General features: G+C 42.0%; 1 protein-coding gene across 1 annotated transcript; it reads right to left on the minus strand.

Moving 5' to 3' along the window:
• Positions 1–18,587: 18,587 nt before the first annotated feature.
• On the minus strand, positions 18,588–19,977 carry LOC104253245 (carbohydrate sulfotransferase 9). The gene is made up of 2 exons (XM_009810870.2): positions 19,884–19,977; positions 18,588–19,438 (listed from the first exon to the last, which is right to left on the minus strand). The coding sequence occupies exons 1-2, from the start codon at positions 19,975–19,977 to the stop codon at positions 18,588–18,590; spliced, it is 945 nt and encodes a 314-aa protein (XP_009809172.1).
• Between the last annotated feature and the right edge of the window lie 3,620 nt (positions 19,978–23,597).

The following is a 23,597-nucleotide window of genomic DNA, read 5'->3' on the forward strand; positions in this document are numbered from 1 at the left end:
GCTCAGCTCTCCCCGCGGGGGCGGGAGGGTGACCGAGTTGCCGCTGTGGGCGAGTGACCCCCGCGGTGAGTCAGCCCCGCCGAGCCGCGCGCTGCAGGTGCTGCCGCCGCGCCCGCCTGGCTGCGGGGGCCGCGCGGGGCCTCTGGGGCGCGGCAGGTTCCCGCCGGCCGCGCTGGGCGGGTGCCACGTCTCGCGTGGAACGTCCTCCGGCCGTGTGCGGGCAGTCCCGCCTGCGTGCGAGGGAGGCCGCGGGGCAGGGCTCTCCTCGTGGGGAGCCTCCGCTTTCCGTCGGCCAGCACGTCGCCTGCTGAGCCGTGCTTAATCCGGCTGCCTTGCGCCCCGGCTGCCGCGGTACCCCAGCCCCGTCACTGAACCGGTTTGGGCAGGCAACACCCCGGCCTCGGCACTGCTTAACTCCCGCTCCTCACCCAAAACGGAACCCGCGCTGGGCTGCGGCATGTGTGGGGCTGCGGCTACCGAGACCTTTGGAACGGGAGAGGCGTCCTACCGTAGGGTTACATCAGCTGAGATGATGAGTGAAATTAATAATTTTGGAACCGAATGCTGAAGTCTTCAACTTAGTTTTTGCTCATTTATCTCATTGTTTCCTTGTACTCTCCCATCTGCCTCTCGCCATCTGTTGTCTCTTGCCTGGTACTTGCGCTGCGAGCTCCTCGCAAAAGGGGCTGCGCTCGCTCGACACGTAACGCAACGCAGCCCGGGCCGCGGCGGGGACTCCTTGGTCCTGTGACACTCTAAATAATTTGTTAACCTGTCTTGATTTGTTCGGTTTGTTCAGTTGCAGTTGACTTATTTTACAGCCCGATCTTGCAGGCAGCCTTTGAAAAAGCGCGTTTCATCAGGCACCGCGCGACATGCCTTCTGAGGGAACTGCCGTGCTGCTCACAAAGCCCACAGCTTGCAAATGCCCGGGAGCAGACAGGAAGGCAGCTGGGGAACTTCATAAGGAAACATTCAGGTGTCTTCAGGTGCTTTTCTAGAATTAGGCGGTGCCTAACCAGGAATTTGGACAAACAATTCATCCAGCTTAAATGGCCAAAGCTTGCGGTGGATTTAGTTCTTTGTGTAGAAGCAGTAGTGGGATCTGCCAAGGTGTATGGGGCGGGTGAGGCAGGGGTGACAGCTACCCCCAAATCATATAAAAACACTAGCAGTAAAGTGCCGAAGAAAAGGGTTGGCAGTGCAGCTTTTCACCAACAGACAGAGAGAAAACCAAAGTGCCCGTAGGCGGGTATTCCTTCATGGTAGACCGGAACGGGTTTAAGTTCTTTCTGAAAGAAGATACAGAGTCACTGCTTTTCTTGTTAACTTTGTAATTCGTTTCAAATTTTATAGTGCAGAAAGGCAGTCTCAAAATATAAAGACTGATTAGGCCTAATACATGCCTAAAGTCGTAACAGTTTAATCAAAAGCATGATTTTATAATTGATGGGTTTGTAAGAAGACTCACAGCGATAAATTTATAGATAGAGCAGAAAACGCAGAGGCCAGTTTTAAAGGGCTGTCCAAGATTGCACAGGTTGGACCCATTTAACTCATTTATGTAGCTGCGGCAGCTTCCGTCTGTAGAGAAGCAGGATAGAAAAAGAGTTTATTCACAGGAGAGAGGTTAAGCGCGAGCTTTCCCAGGCCAGACAGGAACCCTTCAGGGAGCCCTGCCGCTCGTGGAAGGGCAGTTCGGTTTCCAGCCACTCTTAGCCGTTGCTCTGTCTGCTGATTCTGCAATTACAGGATTATGTGTGGTCTGTGATTAGGAAACCTTATTTTCCTTGTTTAGGAAACCTTAACCTTAGCAACGGTTCTGAGACCACCAACTCAGTCCACATAGGGCTAAGATTAGTTAATAGTTCCATTATAAAATATAATTTTGTAAGGTTTTAATTTCAACTAATGAAGATAGAAAAAATATATGCAGTACATTTAAATAAATTAATACATGTATAAAAATAGAAAAATGTCATTTTAATAGTGTCAATTAGTGGGGATTGGTTGGATAAAATTAGACAGGTTTAGCTGACTGCTTTTATAGCATATCAGCTTTGGAGAGCTACTGATCTCTGAAGTTTGTGTAAGATTTAACTCAAAGTCTTTCACCGCTACCAGGAGAATAAAGAGATTCTTCAGTCAGTCAGGTATCGCCAGGTTTGCTTCTAAGTGTACCACTGTTTTAACAAAAGGAGTGGCGCTGGCATCCTGGCAAAGTGGTAATGACTTGTACTTTCCACTTGTGAAATCCTGCATTCCTGACAGCAAAGGGCTGTCAGCGCCCATTAATGACGCTTGGCAAGAGCTAGGTCTGATAAGATACAGATATGCGTGTCCCTGTTTTACAGCTGGGTAAACTGATGTACAGACAGGGCATGAGTTGACTACCGACATATAGCGAGACGGGGGCAGAAACGGGCGTTTCAGATTTGCTCTCTGCTACTGTAACCACCAGATCATGTTCCCACCCCCAGGGGTAAAAAGTTCTGTTTATCGCAGTCATTCTGATTCATATTGGCATTGCTTCTCACTGCCGGCCTTTCACATTTCACACACTCCTGCTATAAAGAAGAACTTTCTGGCTTTATTTATATTGGCAAAAAAAGAGACTATTTCATTCCCATGAAATCCCTTTCTAAACACTGTTGTCGTTAGCATATTGCTTATTTTTACTTCCTTTCAGTTTGCATTCCCATAGGGTGTCTAAGCCTTGACAATACAAAGGCAAAGAAGGTGCTGTGGACACTTCTAACAGATGTGAAAGATTTCATGTAGACATCAGTTTAAATATGATCTAGAGGGGAGCCTTGGGTTTAACTTGGCCTGCTTGGCAGGTACAAAATACTTCATTGCCCACATGAGACTTCTCAGATGGCTTAGAGCGTGCCAGCTGAGAAACACCATGTCTTTCAATTCCAACCGGAGCACGACCTAGAGAGACGACCTGAAAAGTAATTGAGACTTGTGATTCGCATGTCTCTCTTGGATACAACAGGTATAAGCAAGATGACATTTATAAGTAGTTATAGTATCTCTTTCAGGATATAGTTGGGGGAGCAAAAAAGATGGTACTTTTTCATATAGGAAGGCCCTTTTTCAGGAACTTGAAGAAAGGTACATGTGCCTGCAAGCTGGTCGGGCAGAAGGGAAGATCCCACCTCGCCCACAGGCCCTTCATGACTAAGACTAAGGTTCCCCCCCGTGGCTGAAATGAAGATCACAGCTTCACCTGGAAAGTAAAAAGGAAAAGGGACGTGGGCTGACTCGCAGTCAGGAGCAACTTGCGGAAAGATGCTGCTTCCCTGCGCAGAGCAGGTGGGAGCAGAGCAGGCTCTGGGCTGGGCCTGGCGTAGCTGGCAGAGTAGCACTGGCAGTGAGGGCAGACAGCTTCATCGGCTCTACTCACCAACTACAAACGGGCTGGGGACCCCGGCTGGGTGTTTTAGTTGCTGTCTTTGCTACTTACTAGATTAAGCAAGCAGGTTGGTGCATGTTAACAGTCACATCCTCTTTTTGTCATGCAAACATAACCAGATCAAATTATCCAAGTGCATAGCTACTGCACGCAAGAGGAGAATGGGACTCCAAACCCTGGTTGTACGATGTGAAAGCAATTGCTGCAATAAATGGAAGCACTTTATTTTTCAGATCCATTTTTGTAGGCTATTTGCCACATTTCTCTATGCAAGACTGGGAGTCTTTTTGGTATAAACTCTGGACATCTGCTCAGTGAATGTCGTATGCAAAAATGATTTAGGAATCTGCTTTTACCTAAGAAGCAGCATAGCTGTAACTCAGGCAGCAATTTTTAAAATCATATTGTGGCTGGATTATTAAGATGTGCAGTAACACAAACAATGCTTCCGCTGTCTCCTGCCCTGGATCTCTGGCCCAGAATCTGTGGATCAGCACATGAAGAAATGACTTTTTCTATTCATCAGCCCTGCTGTCAGCTCAGCTGCTAGTACCTCGTAGTATTACCCGTGAGCAGCCCAGAGGCTGTGGAAAATTGATGACATGAAAGGGGAATCCAAAGCTGCTGGGGTAAAACAGGAAAGATGCTGTTGGGTTTAAGCAGTGGAATAAAGTTAGATGCAGATCCCAGGGATATGACAGTTGACTTAGCAGGGGATACTGGGATTTGAGCAGATCCTCAGCTAGGAGGGAGATGTAGTATGTTAGTGGAAGTGAGCATGGTTGTATAGATCTCAGTGTATGGGTCAGATGACTCTGCAGTTAAGAGACAATAACTATGAAGGTCCCCTCGTGGCTGGAATTAAAATTACATTTCCAAGTCATACTCCTGAACAAAAGTACCTCGAACTATTTAGCTGCCTCACACACTCAGGTGCAAGAGGGGGAGCTAGTGGGGGAGACAACTTACCTCAAGCACAGCCGGATGCCACTGCCCCCTGGGAAAAGGGGTTGCGAGTGTTTGAGATCAGAAGGTGACAGCCATGACAGTGAGAAAAGACACAGGATAAGACCAGGGGAAGGAAGGGGTGTACACAGCACCCCTGCTACCAAAATGACTCACCGTGGTCTGCTGGTATATGGAGCATAGGGTTACTCTATAGGGAAGGGTAGGGAAGTAGTATGGGAAATATGAGCTACACAGGAGGCGAAGAGAGGGAAGGTCACAATGGAGGGGAAAACGCCTGGGTGAAAAAACACATCCAGGGAGCAGAATAAAATGGGGGAGGAGCTGGGGCCCCGGGTGTGCTATTCCATGATGGGAAGCGTGTGCTGAAAGGAGCAGCCAGGTAGCAGCATTGCTGACTGCAGACCTGTTAGTTTGATGTGTGAATTGTGTGCTCCCTCCTCAGAGCGGCTGCAGCTTCGTAGAAGGACATCTGAGATACTCTCATGGTTTCTGCTTGTGTTTTGCCCATTCTCAGCTTAAATAAAAGATTCATCTTCCACGATTGTCGTTTTAGCAGAAAATCCACACAAAAATGTCATAACAAAACAAGAGGTAGTTTTGCTGTCATGTGTTGGAGATGATTACAGGTAACACTTCACCCTAACAACCACGTTCCTCATAGTTCGCTGTGAGCTGACTGCGAGAGCTTCAGTATGAAGATTTGATTTAAAGATAATTACTCCAGTGAAACCACTTACTAGCTTTACACTTTAAGTAAGTACAGTTGTTATTTTTGGCTAGCCCCCTCAGAACAATGGGACATATTTGCCTGTGCTTACCATAATGCTCATATAAATTCTGTGGATTTATTCCTGTTTTATAATAGTGTAAAGAAGACCAGGATATGTCTCATTGTGTATACAGGCAGACTGTTTAGAAGTTTAGTTTCACGTGTTCACCCTGAAACCCGGGGTGTACTTAAAGAACAAATCATGGTTCTTCCCTGTCAGAATTGATTGAAAGACATCTCAGCAAGAGGCTATTCAACTTTTAACACATTAAAAAGTATAAATTATAAAAAAACCTCCTCAGATTGTGGAGAAAACTGAAAGTCTGAAATAACTAGTTTAGAATTTAACAAACATTAAAGCAGAATCTAATGTTTTCCATGGAGAGCATCACTAGTAGTATTTATTAGAACGATGAATCTGGCATGGTAGCTGAATTGAAATAGTCTTTTTAATGAAGGATGTTACTACACAAATGGGGTCAAAAATTTCTATCCCAACAGTTACAGTATTTGATTTCCCTTTTCAAGAGCGAGATTTCTGGAAAAATCTTAAAACTTCTTACTGAAAAATTTGAATAGCTGGGGGGAGGAGGTTTAGTACGTTAGAGGTTTCTTTTTTCACACAGTTTGCTTTGCCAGTTCATTTGACAGTGCTGCAGTAAAAATCAAATACAGCCTGAGAAGTCATAGACACACTCTAGTGATATTAGTGGTGCCATATGAGTGTATTTTAAGGAAAAGGCAAGCAGGAGTAATTACTAAGCAATGAGCAAGCAGCTTTGTTTTAATGTAAGGGTCTAGTTTGCGCTTGTGCAAAATTACTCAGAATGTCTTTTCGAGTTTTTTAGGATAGATAGGCATGAACGAATTGCAAATCAGTGCCAATCTATCTATAACAATGCTCACTTCTTCCTGCGTATTCCCAGCATGCCTGTTGGCACACACATTTGCCCAGCTTTGTAGACTAGATCACAGTATGATGAAGAACTTGACAGGGATTTTTATTCACAAGACTTGATTATTTGTCCTCTGGAATCAGTTGAAGTATAGATTAAAAATAGAAATACAAGGTAGAATAAAAATATTCAGGAAATGTTTTCTCTGGGGTTTTTGTTGTTGTTTCATAAAATTAAATATTTGCATGCTTTTTATTTATTTGCCTGTGAGAAGTACTTACGCATGCTTTCCTTACTTGAAATCATAGGAACAAATTTGGCACTAATATAAGTACATGCTTATTGTCACCATCTTCAAAGGGTTTTTCACGACCTGTATCTGACAGATACTTCAAGTGAAGAGTGCTGCAAAGCAGCGTATTGCTTAACGACTTCCTCCAGTCGATCATAAACGTGTCGGGGAAAAGAGCGACCTATGAAAATCACCAAGACGACCAGCAGAATTAAAAAATAGCCCGAGAAGAGCATTTCCAACCTCACCGCTAACGTAAGCGTTGTGGCATAGGGTTGTACCTCTTTATGCCAGCGCTCCGACGCGGCCCGGCCCCCGGGCTGGCGGGGCGAAGCTGCGGGCGGCGGCCGGGCTCGGGGTGCCGGGCGGCGGTTCAGCACCGCGGACAGCTCCCCCACGGCCGGGCACCCGCCGCTGCAAAACGCAGCCCTTCCTCCTGCAACGCTCGGCTTTCCGGCTCCACACAAGCGATGGACAGCTTGCTTTGGTAGCGCCGGTCATTGTAAGGCTGCTGGTACCAAAGCAGTGGTTAAAACCAAAACAAAGCTTAATGTTCGTACGGAGTGACCGCAGTGGTTCTGGCTTCAAAACGGAGAGCCCGTATTCTGTCGTCATCTAGAAGTCCCCAAAACTACCACTGCTAGTCACGCCTCTGAGAAGCGCCTGATAAGACTCTGAAACAGTCAAGCAATGATAGCACTGTAACCGTAACGATGCTGCTAACACAAGCATGACATAACCATTGATGCTGTGTAACCAATCACAATGAACAGCCTATTGCACTAAATGTTGCAAGAGTAAATAGGTATGAAAAGTAGGTAAAATAACATGCAAAAGGTATGCTTATGGTCTGGTTCTTCCAAGCTTTTTCTGTGGTAATGTGTATGAAGTTTTAATTACCTTTTTTTTCATATTATTTTGAAAGTAAAGCAAGTATAGTCTGAATGGAAAACAATCTCCGATTTCTGCATTAAAGAAATATTAACTCTCAATTTCTGCTGAAGTAAATCAATAATGGGGACCATGAGAAGGTCTGCTTTCCCCAGGGCCATGGAGCTGCCTTTTTAATTTGTTTTTTTTTTTTTCAAATCAGAATATAAATTGCTCTGTCTTCTCCTTCAGCCCAGTAGATGAATTCTGAGATTTCCTGCACCATTATTCTGATCGGTTTCTTCAATTCTGTATGTGAACAAACTACCCAGCACCCTGCTGCAAAAGTTAATGCTGCCATATCTGTGTGCTGAGCTGATATCTGGCACTTGGCTTTGGTGTTTCCACAATTGCTAAGAGCACAAAGAGTTCTCTTCGGTAACTAAACTGGGATTGCAGCTCATTAAATTGGGTTTCCATCTCTGTTTCTCTTTCCAAGACAGCAGATTGCTGGAAAAAGACACTGAAAGCAAGACAGGATTAAACCATCCATTCTTCCTCATCAGGAGCTACACTACTATGTTATAAGCCGGGGGTGGTCAATCTTTCAGCAAATTCTGATTTCTCTGACAGAATAGGTGGCTTAGCACTCAAGCATTCATCCAACATCCTGAACTCATGGTGCTTTCCACTGTTTCATCTTTTTAATGGGACTAGTTACACAATTTGTCCTAATAAACAGTGATAAACAAAATAGCCCTGCAAAAGTACTAGGGGAAAAGTACTTCATGCTCTTACTGGCATTAAAAAAACCCAAACTATTGACATGATCTTTAAAATCATGGAAAAAATACAGCAAAACAAAGAAAAAAATGTCAACACTATTTTACTCATGCATCCAGTACATTGTTGCCTTAGGTAAGTACAATTTTGCAAGGCTGCATGATGACCAGACAGGAAGCAGAGAAAACCACATCCTCTTTGAAATTGCAAGGAGATACCTTTGCTTCCCTAGTGGGGTTGTTATCAACCTGAAGAAACACTCTTTGGTGTTAGCTTGGGGGTTTTTGTTGGGGGGGGGGGGGGGGGGGGGTTGGGGTGGTTTTTTTTTTTTAAAGTTGGCAAGGGTGACTATTAGTTAGTTATGCTGCTTCCTAACTAGAACCTAATGTTTTGTGGTTTTTTCTGTATATCGGTTGGAGGAATAATGAATCCTATTTCTTTTATAATGTTATCAAAGTACTTGCCAAAGAGTTTGAGAAATTGTCTCATGAGGCATAAGCACCTTCAGAAATAGAAACACTGGGCTGAGATGATACAGTGAGACTGATAGGAAGTGTCCAGGCATTTTTTTGCAGGATTTCATTTTCATTTTAGGAACTGCAGTTCCCTCACAGGCAGGTTTTGATCATTTTTATGAAAACCTTTTCCCTTTGACACTCACGCATATGGATTTGTGGAAAACAATGTTATCTGCAGATTTCATCATATAAATACATCAGAGAATTTTGGCTGAGATTAATAATAGAGGTATTGAGCTGCACTTTACACAGAAAATGCCTAATGGCAGGCTAGACATTCATACATACCCATATACCACAGCCTGTTTTTCAGATTGTCACATGAAGATCAAACTCATAAAGAGATGTTCAAAGAGGGTGAATGGCTAAATGTCTCCTCAAAACAATGACAGATGAATCAAAGTGCACAAAAGAAAATGCCTTTTCAAATATAGGCAGCTGAAAATTAACTGTCTTCATAATTCATTTTTATACAACATTGGACCATAAAGTTTAGTTAGAGCTTAACAAGGGCGCTGGTAAGTCAAATCCATAATGCCGTATTTTCCTGCCCAGCTGCAGGCTGGAAAAAAACTAAAAAAAAAAAAGAGATTATAGGCTTTCACTGTGGAAGAAGCTTAGTGCAACACAGAAACAAGAAGTGCTTGCTAGAGCAGCACAAGGTAATTTCCAGTGTCAGAAGCTTGACAGTCCTCACATCTTAGCCAGTTAGGGAAGATGGTTTATGGCAAACTGATGAACAAACTACTGGGACAAGAAAACCACTAGTGGCCAAGTTGACACTGAATTCTTATTCCAATGAAAGAGGGAGATAATGAGAGAGGGAGGGGGAGAGAAGCAGAGGGAGGGGGAGAACAGGCATGAGAGTCTTGAGATACGAGGCTTCAGGACAAAAAAGGACAGAACAGGGGAGCCACCAGGTACCTCTCTCGGGGTAATCCTCTCCTGCCCAGCCCACACTTCACCACCAGATGGCCCCGTATGAACTTGGATCAATAATTGGTTACTGGCATCAAAGACATATGGGCGTTTAAATTTGATTTCCAAGGGTGCTAGCTGCCAAAAGAGAAGGAAAAAAAAAAACAAAAAACAAACACAAAACCAAAGAACCCCCAACCCGAACTCCAAAAGTCTGGCCATATGAGGCTGGAGAGTTTGAACAGCTCCAGATTCAAAAGCTTGGATTAGAATCCACGTCCCGAGTTCTGGGATGTTTGTATGCAGGATCATGGCTCAGTCTTAAAAAAACAAGAGGTGATGCACTACTACAAGGATGACATCGAATTTGCAGTACAAATGGGAACACAATATGTGACATACCTGAGTTCACACTTTCAATCTGTGCTGCATTTGTGAAGTCACAGGACTGCACCCAGCTTTGGGCATTGTGCTTCAGGAGAGATGGAGAACTCTCCTGGGACTGGAGAGAATTCAAAGGAGAGCGGGAAAGATGAACAAAAGTTCTGTGAAACATAATCAGTGTGCAAATCCTGAAAACAAAAAGGCTTTCTAAGCTGTCTGATGAAGAGCTTTGTTGGCCAGTTGCAGGCAGCAGCTGGCATTGCGGGCAAGACTCTGAGTTAAAATCAGGAAGTTTAGTGGGGAGGCTAAGACTCTGGTGCCATGAGCCAGAGAATGAGAGTTAACAAATCCTGGAACAGACGGTCTCTTGAGGTCCCCTGCAGGTTCATTTTCTAAGTTGTCTAGGAGGTTTCTTTGCAGGGGAATTAACAATTACACATATCAGTGGAAAAGCACTGAATGCTAATTTCAACACCTGCAGGAATTCCACCAAAAACTTTTCTGGAAAAGGTGAAATACAATGTATCTGGCACCCCAGGCCTTTTGACAGCGGTAGGTCAAATGAAGGTAAGCTTAATTATAGAGCAGAATTTAAGAGACAAGGAGACCTTGATGAACAAGTGTTTATTGTGACCAGCCCCACTTCAAGGTGCAGCAGTGTTGGGCTGCAGTCCCCAGGCTTCTTGTTACAAAAACTTAATTTCTAGCCCCCACTGGTGTCCCAAAGGTTCTTGCACACTTCAGTAAGAGGATTCAGCTGGACTTCCCAGTTCTCCTCTTCCAGGTGCAAGGTGTTGTGGAGACCTTTGCTAGCTCTTCATTTCTCCAGGAGAGGAGAGGAAAACACCATCGTTATACTCAGCAGATAAGCACTAGAGGTCAAAACCACAATTCTTCTAATCTCTTATCTATACTGTTGGAGCCAAGTATTTCATGAATATATTCTCATAGATGCTTGAATTACTGCTGCAGTAGTTTCCAAGATCTATATTATCTCCTGCTTATGACCACTCAAAATCTCCAGCTGGACAGTCCTGAGCTCACAGCCTTTGAGACATTCTTGCTGGTCAGTGTGCACGGGATACAGCTGCCCTGCAGATAAAGGGCTCCGATTTTCCCAAAACTCAACAGCCACAGCAAACAAATCGTACTTTTCTTTTCAGATTAGAGCATTAACCCTGGAACTGAAAAATTTTGATCTAAAGTCCTCTTCAGCCTAAACTCAAATGTGGAAAGCACTCCACATACATAGCTGTAGGGTAAGCCATGTTCACTGCTCTGACAGGCTGATGTAACGCTGTGTAAGCATCTGAATCAGCTTGCTACTGCATACCTGTATCAAAAAGCGTCACCATGCTTTTCAGAGTTCTTGTGTCTCCCACCCTGGAGAAACATCCTATAGAAGTCTCCATAGTCAGATAGGAATACGAAGCACTGCAGTACAGCCCTGTAAAATATTACCAATAATTGAACAGTGCATCCCTCCCTTGCTTTCAGATAGAGATGCACACATTGGCTATGCCTTATCCTGAGGGAGAAAGGAGGAAATGTTCATTAATGTACTCATTTGTTTATATTAAGGAACATGTGGACGTGGCATTGTGGGACATGGTTTAGTGGGCATGGTGGTGGTGGTTGATGGTTGGACTTGATGATCTTACAGGTCTTTTCCAAACATAGTGATTCTGTGTATATTTTACCCTTCAAATACCACAAGATCATTATAATCAATAGAGACACCTTCCCCTTCAACGATAAATTTAAATTGTTAGTTGTTACTGCAGGGTGTGGTGTGTGCCCAAGTTAGGGGCCCTTTTAGGTAGACCTGTTTATACCTTTGCCTTACAGTGTGCTGCCATGAAAGATAGAAAAATCTTTTAAACTCATAAAATCCAGGGTTTATTAGAACATAAATTAGAAAAAAAAATAGAGCAAAGCAAACAGGAATTGCAATACATGGTCTTTACTAAGGCTGCAAGACTTATTTCATATGTAAACTGTTCTATAAATTCTTCATATGAATTTAAGTGGTTAAAACAGCTATTTCAGAGCTCTGTTTTATATATATATTATTACAAGTTTAGGGAGACTAAATAGTCTCATCAACTCCTAAACAGGCAGTTTGCAGAATGTGGAGGCCAAATCTGTTTCAGATACAAACAAAACCCCAAAACTTGAGTAGAATGAAAAGCTTTGGCAGAGGCTGTAACAAATGCCTAACACGTAGCACACGGTCAGCTGCCAGCAGTGAGACAGGGTACTCCTGAGAGTCCCACGGTGTATAAACAGCAGGAACTTGGGGAACAAATTCAAATTCTGACATGATATGCATCCAAGTGGGCATCTGGCTCTGCACAGCAGCAAAGAATACTGCTATAAATAAAAGCATCACCATGATCCTGTGTTTAAAATTACAAAACCTAAAGGGGTCTACATGTAGCAATAGTTGCTCTGCAGCAAGACCCAAAAAAAAGCCAAACCCATAATCTCAGCCTTCCAGATAGGAACCTAATAAACAAAGACAAAAAAATGGCCTTCAGCACCACATATGATGCAGTTACTGAGCCATACCAAAAATCTTCAGCATAGTAATTTGTTTATATTGATTTGATTGATTTTTCCTCTGTTTTTGTTTCTTACCTCTGCTGTTTTTCTGGAACAGGATGGACCCAGAATCAATTGTTTAATGTTCAGATATCAGGTGGATTCTCTGCCAACTTCATCGCTCTACTTTTCCATGCTTATCAAAAGCTAGAAGTCTCAAGGGGCTCCTTTAGCATGTAGGCACCCCTGGGGACAAGTCTTAACAAATCTCTGGGCGTAAACAAAACATAACACAGCAGAGAATTATCACCCTTAATGAGAGAGGGTTTCCTGTCTCTTTTGATTTATAATTAAAAGGGGCCTCTGACACTTGATGCTGATGATCCCAAAATTAGCTTTCTCCCTTACCCACTAAACTTATCTGAATGGAAAATTAGTTTATTTTCCAGGGGGAAAATGCTTTCTAAACGTCCTTCACTTTATATTCACATCTCACCTTGTAGTAGTATCTCACTCATGGAGCAGGTGCTTGAACAGCTTTCTCACACAAAAAAACCTTCTTACAATAGTTGCAATACATCCAGCAACACGCACCTGGCAACAACCTGTGCCTGAGTAAGTCAGCATCTGCAGCACCTGTTTGGTGGCCCCTAACTGTGGGAACTCAGCAGGAGTCCATACGTGCAGTTCAGGTGAATACTGAAGAAGGAATCTGGGAAAAAAGGGGGGACAATGCAATCAAGTGAGGTGGGAATCGGGATATTAGTCATAGATTTGTAAGTAAAAATCTTTCCCCATGCTTCTGCTAAATCATAGAAATGTAGGCTGGAGTATGCTTACTTGGCTTTGGGTACTCGTGCTAAGTTCTGCTCTGAGTTCCAGTAATGGCTCAACTGTTGTACCTTTGGTGGGACACCACGAACAATGCATAATCTCGTTAATGATGTCTCTATAGGGTGGGATGATGTGACTTTTTGAGAAGGCCCTTTCATCTTGCTAAGCTTTGGTACATCTCCAGAAGAAGCATCAAGAAGGATCCTGGAAGTATAAAGAAAGTGTTCTAGTAGTTGTGAACAAAGGTGACGTGCACGTGGGTAGTGCTGAAATGGTGTTGCGCTGGTTCCTTTTCACAGGCTTGATCCTGTGATGTATGACTCATTTTTGATCTGCTGATTCATTGGGATCAGTCTCAGTATACTGACTGGGATTTATGATCCCTCGAGCTTTTTCTTTAAAAATAATTCTTACTAGAAGCAGCATTGTAACTGCATACCTGTGTACATTCAATACCTGGTCAAAACTTCCAAGAGGACTTCCTGACTTTTCAGACACTTCTATCAGCTAAATTCTCTGCCTGTTTTGATTTTATTTGGTTTACATTAATTTATGTAAGTTATATAATTTAATAACTTTTTGTTTTATACTAAAGCATGACCTAGCATCTAATTCTGGAAGGAAGGGAGATAAGTGCTGTGACAGGGAGAAATCATGCCAGGCCTACACCACAATCACAGAGTATTAGTGTCTTTTCCTTTTCCGTGTTCCCTTGTCTTCTAGTTTCCTTTTTCTTTTCTTGTTATACCTCTATGACAGACAAGCCAAGAAAGCTGGATATCATCAAGCTTAAAGCTTTTGACATATTAACAGTCTGAATGCAGAAATAGAATCACCTTCTAGCTGTGAGCCGTGAGGGCTGCAGTTTGGTTGATGCGCAATGACTTGCACACGTGGTGTTTGTTTCCTCTTCTTTCCGTTGGTCAAAGAACACTTCTGTGCAGCAGCAAGCATTTGAAGTTTCGTTGCTCACACTGTTCTTCTGTGGATACCTTTTATTCTGTTCACAGCTGTCCTGCTTTGGGAAGTTCTCTGAATAAGAAACCACCAATCATGGTTTACCTGTTAAGACTTACATTCAAAACTGTATGAAAAATTAGGACTGCTTATGGGCAGAATCATCACTTTTAAGTGGAGAAAACATCTGCTTCAAGGAACAACTGGTGACGGTCTCTATTGCTGACATACACTGATAAACTATTAGATCTGTTATACCTTCATGAAGAAAGTATGATGTCAGGTTTGTGGATACCTATCCTGAAAGGATGTGTGTGTGGATATCCATGAGAATGGGAAAATTCTCTCTTACTTCCTCACTGCTGATAGATAGATTTGTAGGAAAGCTGCAAGCTTGACTTTGCAAGATTTTTTGTTTCTCTTCCTTTCCCTTCTTAGCTCCATCTTTTCTCCAAACTGGAACACTCATTAGTATTTGCTAATTCTTTCAATTCTTTAGAAGTCCTATGAGACAGCTTTAGATTAATGTACCAAAGCAGAGCCAAACAGCTTTGTATTTATTGTTGCCTAATAGCATGTGGCCTATGTTATGATTTGATGGAACAGCTCCAAGTCTTTCTTTTTTTTCATCAGATGTTATTGAGAAGTATTGAGAAGGATGAACAAATAGATTAATGTGTTAACTCACTAGGGTTTATTACGGTAATTAGAAATTAAACATAGCCATGGTCATATCGCAGGCATACAACAATAAATCAGAAGATGAATTATAGCAACTCCTACCCCTTCTAATCCACCCTGGGGCCTGAGCCCCGCGCCACACCACGCCACCTCTGCCCCTGCTCCCAACTGCAAGCACCCACTTTCTTCCCAGGAAAACATCACCCAGAGTTAGCACCCAGAGAAGCTCCACTGAGGGTTCTTCTCTAGACAAAGGCAGGAGGGAGGCTGGCTCAGCTTAGAGTCTTTGTTCTGGACAGTACACTTGTGGGGAAGACAGTACAGGAAATCTCTCTCCCAGGCCATGAAAAGACAGTCAGCTTATCATTTTCATCCTAAAGTTTACAGGTGTCTTGCAGTTCTTGAGAGTTGACTAGGACAAGGTCCAGAGCCCTCATCAACTTTTCTTACATTACAATATGAAGAATGAAATAAGAGTAAGCCCTTTCATCAGCAAACTTACAACGCTGTCCAGTGGAAGGAGCCCTGAGGTTCACCTGGGGAATAAACAAGGTGGTGAAGTCCCCACGCTGCTCTGGGCAATGGGCAGCCACTTACACGTCAGGAAAGTTTATAGACCAGAGCTTTCTGCGAGCATTGCCGCTTGACAGCCATCGCTAAAAAATACAGCCAATTCAATGCAAGTACTAAAGACCTTGCAATTTTCTCCTCCAGACTAATTTTTTGAGCTCAGCCCAAATGTCCATGCCCATCTTCATAAGCTGTGGAAGATTTTTACAACACATAGCAAGTTGCCATTGTTTTCATTAACTCTAAAATATATTGCAGAGCTCTTATGTACCCCTGTGCCACTGCACAGCAGATCTTGGGTGGGGGGTGTGTTAGGGAGTATTCTCAAGCTCACAGAAATGCAAATGCAGTAAATTGGGTTGAGCATTAAAAGATGCCTGCAGGGGAATGTTACAAGATCCTTTATAAGGTAATGTCAATTTTTTCTATTTTCCAACAGATATCAACCCATTGTTCTCATTTTGTTAGCATTGGTAATGCACAACTTACACCGTCCTTGTATGATGCTGCTTCCTAAAACTGTTGTTATATGTGCATACATGTACACATATTCCCTCTGAAGTTTTTTGTGTTGAAACCCACACCACCGAAACAGCGATACAGCAGCCAGTGATTCCAGGCAATGTACTACTTACAGTTTCCTATAGGCAAATGTCAAATGTGAAAGTCCGTTGTGAATAGTTACAGAGATTTTTCTGCATTAATAGCGAGCCTTCTGTTATTGACTAGTGCCTTTGATAAACAAATTAGCCATCTGTTTTCTGTCACCACTGTAGGAAGAATATGTGATCCTGTGTGAAAGAGGAAATAAGAACAGAAATGCACTCATATCTAACAGCAAGAAACTGGAGGGAAGTGTTAACACTGGAGTGCTGATAGCAAAGACACCTATCAAACTCTGTCAGTATCATTTCTTCAGAGTTTTCCTAGGCTGGCTGATGGTGCCAGAAAATTAAAGTATCTTTGCTGAAGCTTATAGCTCTGGAGTGATCTATCACGTAGAAGCAAGTTATGAAGTAATCTTATTCCCTCTTCCTCTGCATGGTCTGGCAAAGAAAGTAAGAGAAGCACGTAGCTGGAGATGGCTCTGATTCAGGAAAGAAGAGAGAGAGAGAGACTGCATCCCTCTGCATAGCCTTAACTTTGATGGGAGTGATTTCCAGCTTCCTCTGCCTCAGTACAATTAAAAGTAAAAAAATCCACGTGAACTACAGGGTTGCCAGGGCAGCATGAGCAATCCAGCGTTAGGGGATAGTAGGACTGTGGGGGCACCAAATATGGTGGTGGCAAGTGGAAGATCCAGAACCATGAATCACTCCACATAAAATCACAAGCTATTTAAAAAAAAAAATTTGTTCTGCTGTTCTTGCTTGGTCTTCTCACTTTGGATCTCTCCCTGTGCCAAAGCTGACCCATTTATGGAATAGTCAGCCATGCAAGAGCTGCCAGATGTACTGAACAGTAGAACTGGCTTTGTGTACCATTTGCCATCAAGAGAGCTTCTTCCTCTGCCTCCTCCTGTGACCATGGTCTCATCAGTGTCTCCAGCTGATGTCCAATATATCACTGCATCTTCCCTCTGGGGTAGACCACCCCTGCATCCCACTCCCTGCACTGGGAGTTCTCTTCACAACCCTCAGGACTCAAATCCCATTGCATCCATTTTTCCCAGGCCCCTTTTCCCTCCCCCTTGACCATGCTGCTGGCAGCAATGGCTATACAGATTGGTGGCTGCAGTGTGATTAAGTTATTTTGTCCCTGTCCTTTTCTATGTAATGAGAAGCTGTGAACCAACTTTGCATCCAAGACTAGCTTGCCAGCCTTTGTACATTTGCAGATATAGCTGATAGGAACTAAGTCCATTTGATAGATTTTCAAGTTAGCTCCTGAGAGACTGACATCCCCTAAAGGTGGTCCTTATACTCACGATTAGTTTCTAAAACTTGCTATGATTAATATGGTCACAAAATAATTTTCAATGTGACTAGGCAATAGTTTTTTTTTAAAAATGGGGCAAGGCTCGTACTTAATATAGTAGCACTTATAGAACCCTCAGTGGTCTAAAACCAAAGCCACCTAGGAATATAAGAAGTGGATAATGGTTTGAGTTGCTTCTCCCACATGCTTCATTGCTCCCCTCACCATAATTATACAATTTATTTGCACTCAATCTCCTGTGAGATGAGAAAGCAAAAGGTAGAACAAATGTGTTATCTGAGGTTACCCAGCTCCACCCAAGTGCCATGTTCAGGTAAGTCCCAAGGGCTCATGGGCTCCAGCAGGCACAAATGGGGAAAGTCCAAACATTGTCCTCCCTCTGCTGACTGGGCCAGTCAGTTGACCGGGTGGTAAGTGCTTTTGGAGAACAGATAAAACTCACCTTTCCACTGAGATTTTAGATCCTGCACCACCCCAGTATTACAGTTTAAAAGGTACCTCTAACTACTTCTCTAAAAAAAGATACGTTTTTCAGACCTTGCCTCTGAAATCAGACCATAATGCTCACAAAGGTGGTGAAAAGAGTTTGCAAAGTCACCATGAACACCAGACCTGCTCACCAGAAGATTTTGAAGAGACATAAAGGAAACGCTGGCTGGATTGCCACCAACTATACTGCTTGAGGGATGAGGCTGGTGTGCTGTGGTGAGAGCACTGCCAGCAGGGAATATAATCAGGCATTAAGTTCTGTGTAATGCAGCTTCAAGCATCTGAAGTTATTTGCTCCTTTCCTACAGGATTCATGATTGAGGCTTTTGCAGACAGAGAGTGGTTTGACTCTAAAGCAGATTATTTATTGCTTCGTATACCTTTTTCTAATAAAAATTTAAATAATTTATATAAAAAAATGGTGTTCTAAAAATATTCATTGTGAAAAACGACATTCTTCATCCTTCCCTTATCTCTTACCAACAGACCAAAATCTACCTTTTATAAACAGTCTTCATGAAACAAACACATGCCATTGATGATCAACAGGAAGACAATAATTTCATATAGGTAAAGTACTGTACAGTACAACAGATCATGGCAGGGATTAGTTATAAGAGTGCTTAGGATGATGAATCATGTCTCCAAACACCAGTAAAATCTCAGCAGCAGTCACCAACCCACCTATCAAGCACCTGTGAGGACAAGTTCAGCCCGTTTTGTACAAAGGAAACTGTTCTTTGTTTAACCTACATTAGTCATTCAGGGAAAAATAATCTTCATATTTCATAGTATAGTTGAACAAGAAAAAATCCATTTCATACAATTTTTTTATCTTCTCAATTTGTTCTGAGTTCAGTTGTCTGAGATACTCCAAGGTGATGTCACCATTAGTTCGTTTCTCTGAGCCATACCTCTTCAAGCTGGGGTAGTGGAGGCTCTCTGGTGCTCCGATGACCTTCAGAACATGCTCAGAATCTAACCCAAGAGTTTCATACTTACCCAGAATATCATAGTGAATGTTGCAAGGATCACAGAGCAGAAACATTGGTTTCCAGTGAATGTCAAGGGTATTTGGTGGTTTTGCTATAATGAAGCTGACAAACTCCTGGAAACTCACTTTTTCAGAAGAATTTTTGTTTTTCCTGAACATTGCCCTAATCTCATTAGCGACAGTGATGCTGTAGAATGGCTCAGAGTGCAGAAGTTTGTCTCTGTAAGCTGAAACCAGCCGTTCCAAGGGATGTCTGGTGAACATCACTTTGGTGTAATTGTTCAGAAATTCCTTTTGTACGGCAGGAGGGTAAGTCACCAGCTTTTTGATCAGCGAGGTTTGGTGGATGTGGTCATGCTCAATTTCGGAAGCTTCCACATTCAAGTCTGCTTGGAGAAGAAAAATAGTTCTCTTCCAATTGGAGCACCCTACCTTGGGCACCTCACAGTAGATAAATTTATGTTTGTGCTCCACAAATTGCTGGGTTGCAACACGAGAATCCAATTTGCTTCTTAATTTAAGAAGGTTGTTCTTCAGGCAGACAGAAGCCAGTGTGCTTTTGCGATCATTTTGAATTGCCAGCCAATCTGCAGTGGGATCAGGAAAAGCACCTGCAACCAAGGAAGAAATTCAAACTGTTAGCGTGAAATAGAATTATATGTCTTTTTCTTTGTGACAACCACAGCACTTAATCTATCTCCCTGCATACAAAAACTAATGAAGATGCTAAAATCAATTTTTTGTTTACTGTCACTATGGCAAACATGCAATAAACTATCCTGTTTAGTGAAAAGTTTGTTCAAATGAAAACTTTCAACATGTTAGCAATATTGCTCTTAGGCAAGATGAATGTTCTAACACTTCTAAACTCAACTGGTTTTTGTAGTGCTCTTCCTCTCATACATTGCTAAGATAGCTGTCGCAGTGACAGGGCCTTGGATATTTTCATAGTATTGTTTATCACTTAGACTCCATAGTTACTTTCTAACACATTTGGGAAAGGTGTCCCTGGCTCAGAAAACATTAAGTCTTTCTGTTGGTAAATTCTTTACTCACCTGTTAGGTCTTTTTGTCTCTTACAGAAAAAGCCAAAAAGAAATATCCCCAAAAAAAAATTTAGGAGAAGAAAAACTAACACCTTCTGGTTCATATTATTTTCACAGGAAGGAGGATGATGTGATCACTAAAGTGGAAATCTGCCCTTCTGTCAACAAGGAAAGACAATACAGGTTAGATTTCTTATGTCTGATATAACAAAGATAAGATGGTATTCTCTTGCAGAATTTATGATAGCAAAAAGACCTTTCAAGCCCTATAAAAACAGGCTTTGCTTATAAGTAAAAATTCTCCTATGAAAAAGACTCACCACAATTATACTGTTAAACCAAAGAGGCAAATAATATGACCATTTCAAAGTGTTACAAAATTCCCCCCTTTCTCAGAACAATGAACTGTGTATGAGCAAATACTCCTCCCTTCTCCTCATTTAAAGCCGGTGTTCCTGCCAAGCAAACTCATCTATCCCTTCACATTGTGTAACAATAACCTCATTTGGGATTACAGAGATGTATTTTTTTAAAACAACCTTAATTGTTGCAGTCTGGGAGTACAAAGTTTTCTATAACCTGCAACAGGCAGGCCTATGATGTTTTGTTTTGTTTTTACAAAGATACAACAGGACCACTCCGGAAGTTATTTGTGGTGCCCCCTGCCCCGCGCCAGTACGGCTGCATATAAACCCCAGCTGCCGTAATGGAAACTGATTTCCTGTGTGTTCTGAGACAGCAGTAGAGGTAGTAGTAGTTAAATTGCTGCAAATGTACTTGCACACAAGGCTTTTTCCTTTCAGGGCTGACAGGTGATTATTACATCACACATCTTTACCAGACTATCTTCACGCTCATACAGTTAACAGCATTCCTAATTATTAACTCTCTCTTAGTGTAGGCATGACCTGAGAAATGGAGAGGGATGACTGTTCACTATCTCTGACCTGTAAAGATCATTATGAACAAATCTGCAGTCACATATATTAACAGTTTACTTGTGTTTACATTAAACTGTTACAATACTCATTCAAGTGAATGTAGTATTTTTATACACGATGGCATTTAGCCAATATTTTTGCATTTTCTTGGCTGCATAAGACCATTATAAAGGCTACCAAAAAATATGTGTTGGTCTTTGGCCTTTAACCTTTTCTTCACTGCATGTCAATTCTCCCTTCCCTGTGTGATCTATTGACTTCTAATGTATTAAAGTCTGTTTTCAAGGCCAGCTGAAGTCAGTCAGATTGTTCATTGATCTCATGAGGTCCAAGATTGAGTGATCTCTTTTTATTCTTTTCAGAAGTGGTTTGAAGACACAGTTTCACACTGTGCAGATATTAAAATAAATATGACACTAAATAATTCTGTACAGGGACTCCTTGTTAGAATATGCTTAGGAGAAAGAGGTTGGGCTTCATTTACCTTAAATGCTGTCACCTCAGGGTAGTTACTGTTATCACACCTGTCTCAGGAATCAGAAAACGACCTAGATTAATTTACCCTGTTTAGATACTTGTATCATATATATTTATTACTTAAATTACTGGTACAGAATATAAGGTCTGCCATAAGACATTGACATGTTGAAACATGTCAATGAGTCACAAGAGGGATATGGAAGAGACTTGCCTCCTTGAGTGAAAGAAGCTGTTTATGAGCTAGTCAAACACAGGAGACAACTCCTCTTCCAAGACACTTGCATATTAGTGGAAGCAAAAGAATCCTTATTTTAATTCAGGAGAATGGTCAGACCATAAGGAGAGATAGAACGAGCTTCAAAGTGACAGACAAAATCTGTCTGGACCCCTTAGAAAACTTCAAAGTGCAGACTGTTTGTAAGAGCTAAAACTGTCATCAACAAGTGAGGTCAACATGACAATTCGGAGAAGTACCTGAAGGTGAAGTCCGAAGGCTTCTTCTGAAGACGTTTTCTGATGGGAGACCCCAATACAGAGTTCAGTGTAATGCAAGGTCTCCAATGATGAAAATCACCTAAGAGCAATCTGAAGAATAGGAGGAAAGAAAATTCTGAGAGCCATTTTGCCAGAAGAGGGACAAGTCACCTGGAAATGAAAAAGGCGGGGGGGATCCAAAACAAAAAACACCTTTGTGATACAGTCAGTGTCAGTAGATCAGATGAACTTTTTCTTCTATTTCTTCACTTACGTCTTTTCCAGATACTTGTAATTGTGTTGTCTATTTTAGAGTAATGAATTAATGCTTCTATTTGCATTTTACCTCATCCTACCTTGAATTAAGTGTGATTTGAGGTGACTGGGTAACTACAAGGCATTCCTCAGTCAAGGTGTGGTGAGTCTATTAACAAAACAACTCCATAATAAATAGTCTAGTTCAGCTGTAACCAAAAGGCAGCAGAATGGGCTCCCACAGGCAAGGAGGAAAGACAATACCATAGGACTCAAAAAAAGTCAGAAATGTCTTCTAGTGAAAAGTAACACATCAAGGAGTCAGATATCTAAATGTCTCTTTGGAACTAACATATCACCAAAGAGAGGAGAAAACACTAAAAACCAAATATAGGGCATTAATCTGCTTTGTTCTTGTTACACATACTTGTGGGGGGGTTGTGGATTTTTTTTTGTTTGTTTTTTATTTTTAATGAAGTATAAAATCTTCTAGATAACAGCCTTACGCTGCACTGTTGGTTTTTGCTTGTTCTTCAGATCACATCATTATAGATCAACCATATGTAGCTATGGCTTAATATTTTCAACTCTGCTTGTCTTACTGGATTCTGCAGCTTTAATCAGAAATCATTTTGTGACTCTTTCTCGGGCATTATTAAACAGTAAACCAGGCAGTAAGAGGAATGGTCCTCATGGAGCCCTTTCTTGCGGAACCCTTTCAGAAGCATTTTGATCAGGTGATGAGATTTTTTGGAAGCCTGTCAGTTAACTAGTGTTTAATTCCTTCAATGTGTGTCCAGCTGATTTGACGGCTTTCTAGCTTCTTAGCCAAAACATGCTGCAGTATCAAGTTGAATGCTTTATACAATTCTAAATCCACTGTATCAATGTTATTACCTTAATCAACCAAACCCAAATAAAACTGTACGTCAGTTTGGTGAGATCCATTTCCTATAACATAATACAATGTTTCTATAAGAGAGCAACCAGAGCAATTTCTCAAGCCAAGAGTGGTAGCAAATGGGAAACTGATTATTGGAGAAAGCAATGCCAATCATCTCATGTGCATGCGAGATAGGAAAAAGGCCTGAAACCCTCATAAAATGAGAAATAGTTATTGAATTCCAAGCTTCTTTGCATTACTGATAATTCTACCATCTCCCTCTACTAATCCATTGTTAAGATTCTTTTCTTCCGGATATACACACTCCTCATAACAAAACCTAAAAAAGTTGTGTGACGTTGTTCATATCTTTGTTCTCAAGTTTGCTGACCATAAAATGTTCTTTCCATCTTCCTGTTTCCTTCAAGAAATTGATGACAATTTTCTGCTTTTAATTACTTTCAACATCCCCCTTTTCTATATGCTGTACTGGGTATGGAGGAGTGGCTGGCAACCTACTTGCACATCCCCTGTATGTCAGGCTAGATCATTTGACCCAGTAGAGCTCTCTAACTCAATGATGAGATTGCACTTTTCCAGGGCGCTCACAAAATTGTCATATGCCTGAGTTATTGGATAATTTTTTCTGTTAAATTGCTTTCTCTTGGTTCATTTGTCTGATACTTGCTTT

Source organism: Gavia stellata, chromosome 7 (assembly GCF_030936135.1).
Source record: "Gavia stellata isolate bGavSte3 chromosome 7, bGavSte3.hap2, whole genome shotgun sequence".
NCBI classification, from domain to species: Eukaryota; Metazoa; Chordata; class Aves; order Gaviiformes; family Gaviidae; genus Gavia; species Gavia stellata.

What these genes read in the sequence shown, in the direction of transcription:
- LOC104253245 (XM_009810870.2), bottom strand. Translation starts at nt 19,977, where the DNA reads ATGAACCAGAAGGTGTTAGTTTTTCTTCTCCTAAATTTTTTTTTGGGG. An exon ending in GAGACAAAAAGACCTAACAG is followed by an intron (nt 19,439 to 19,883) that starts GTGAGTAAAGAA and finishes CCTTGGTTGCAG; the next exon opens with GTGCTTTTCCTGATCCCACT.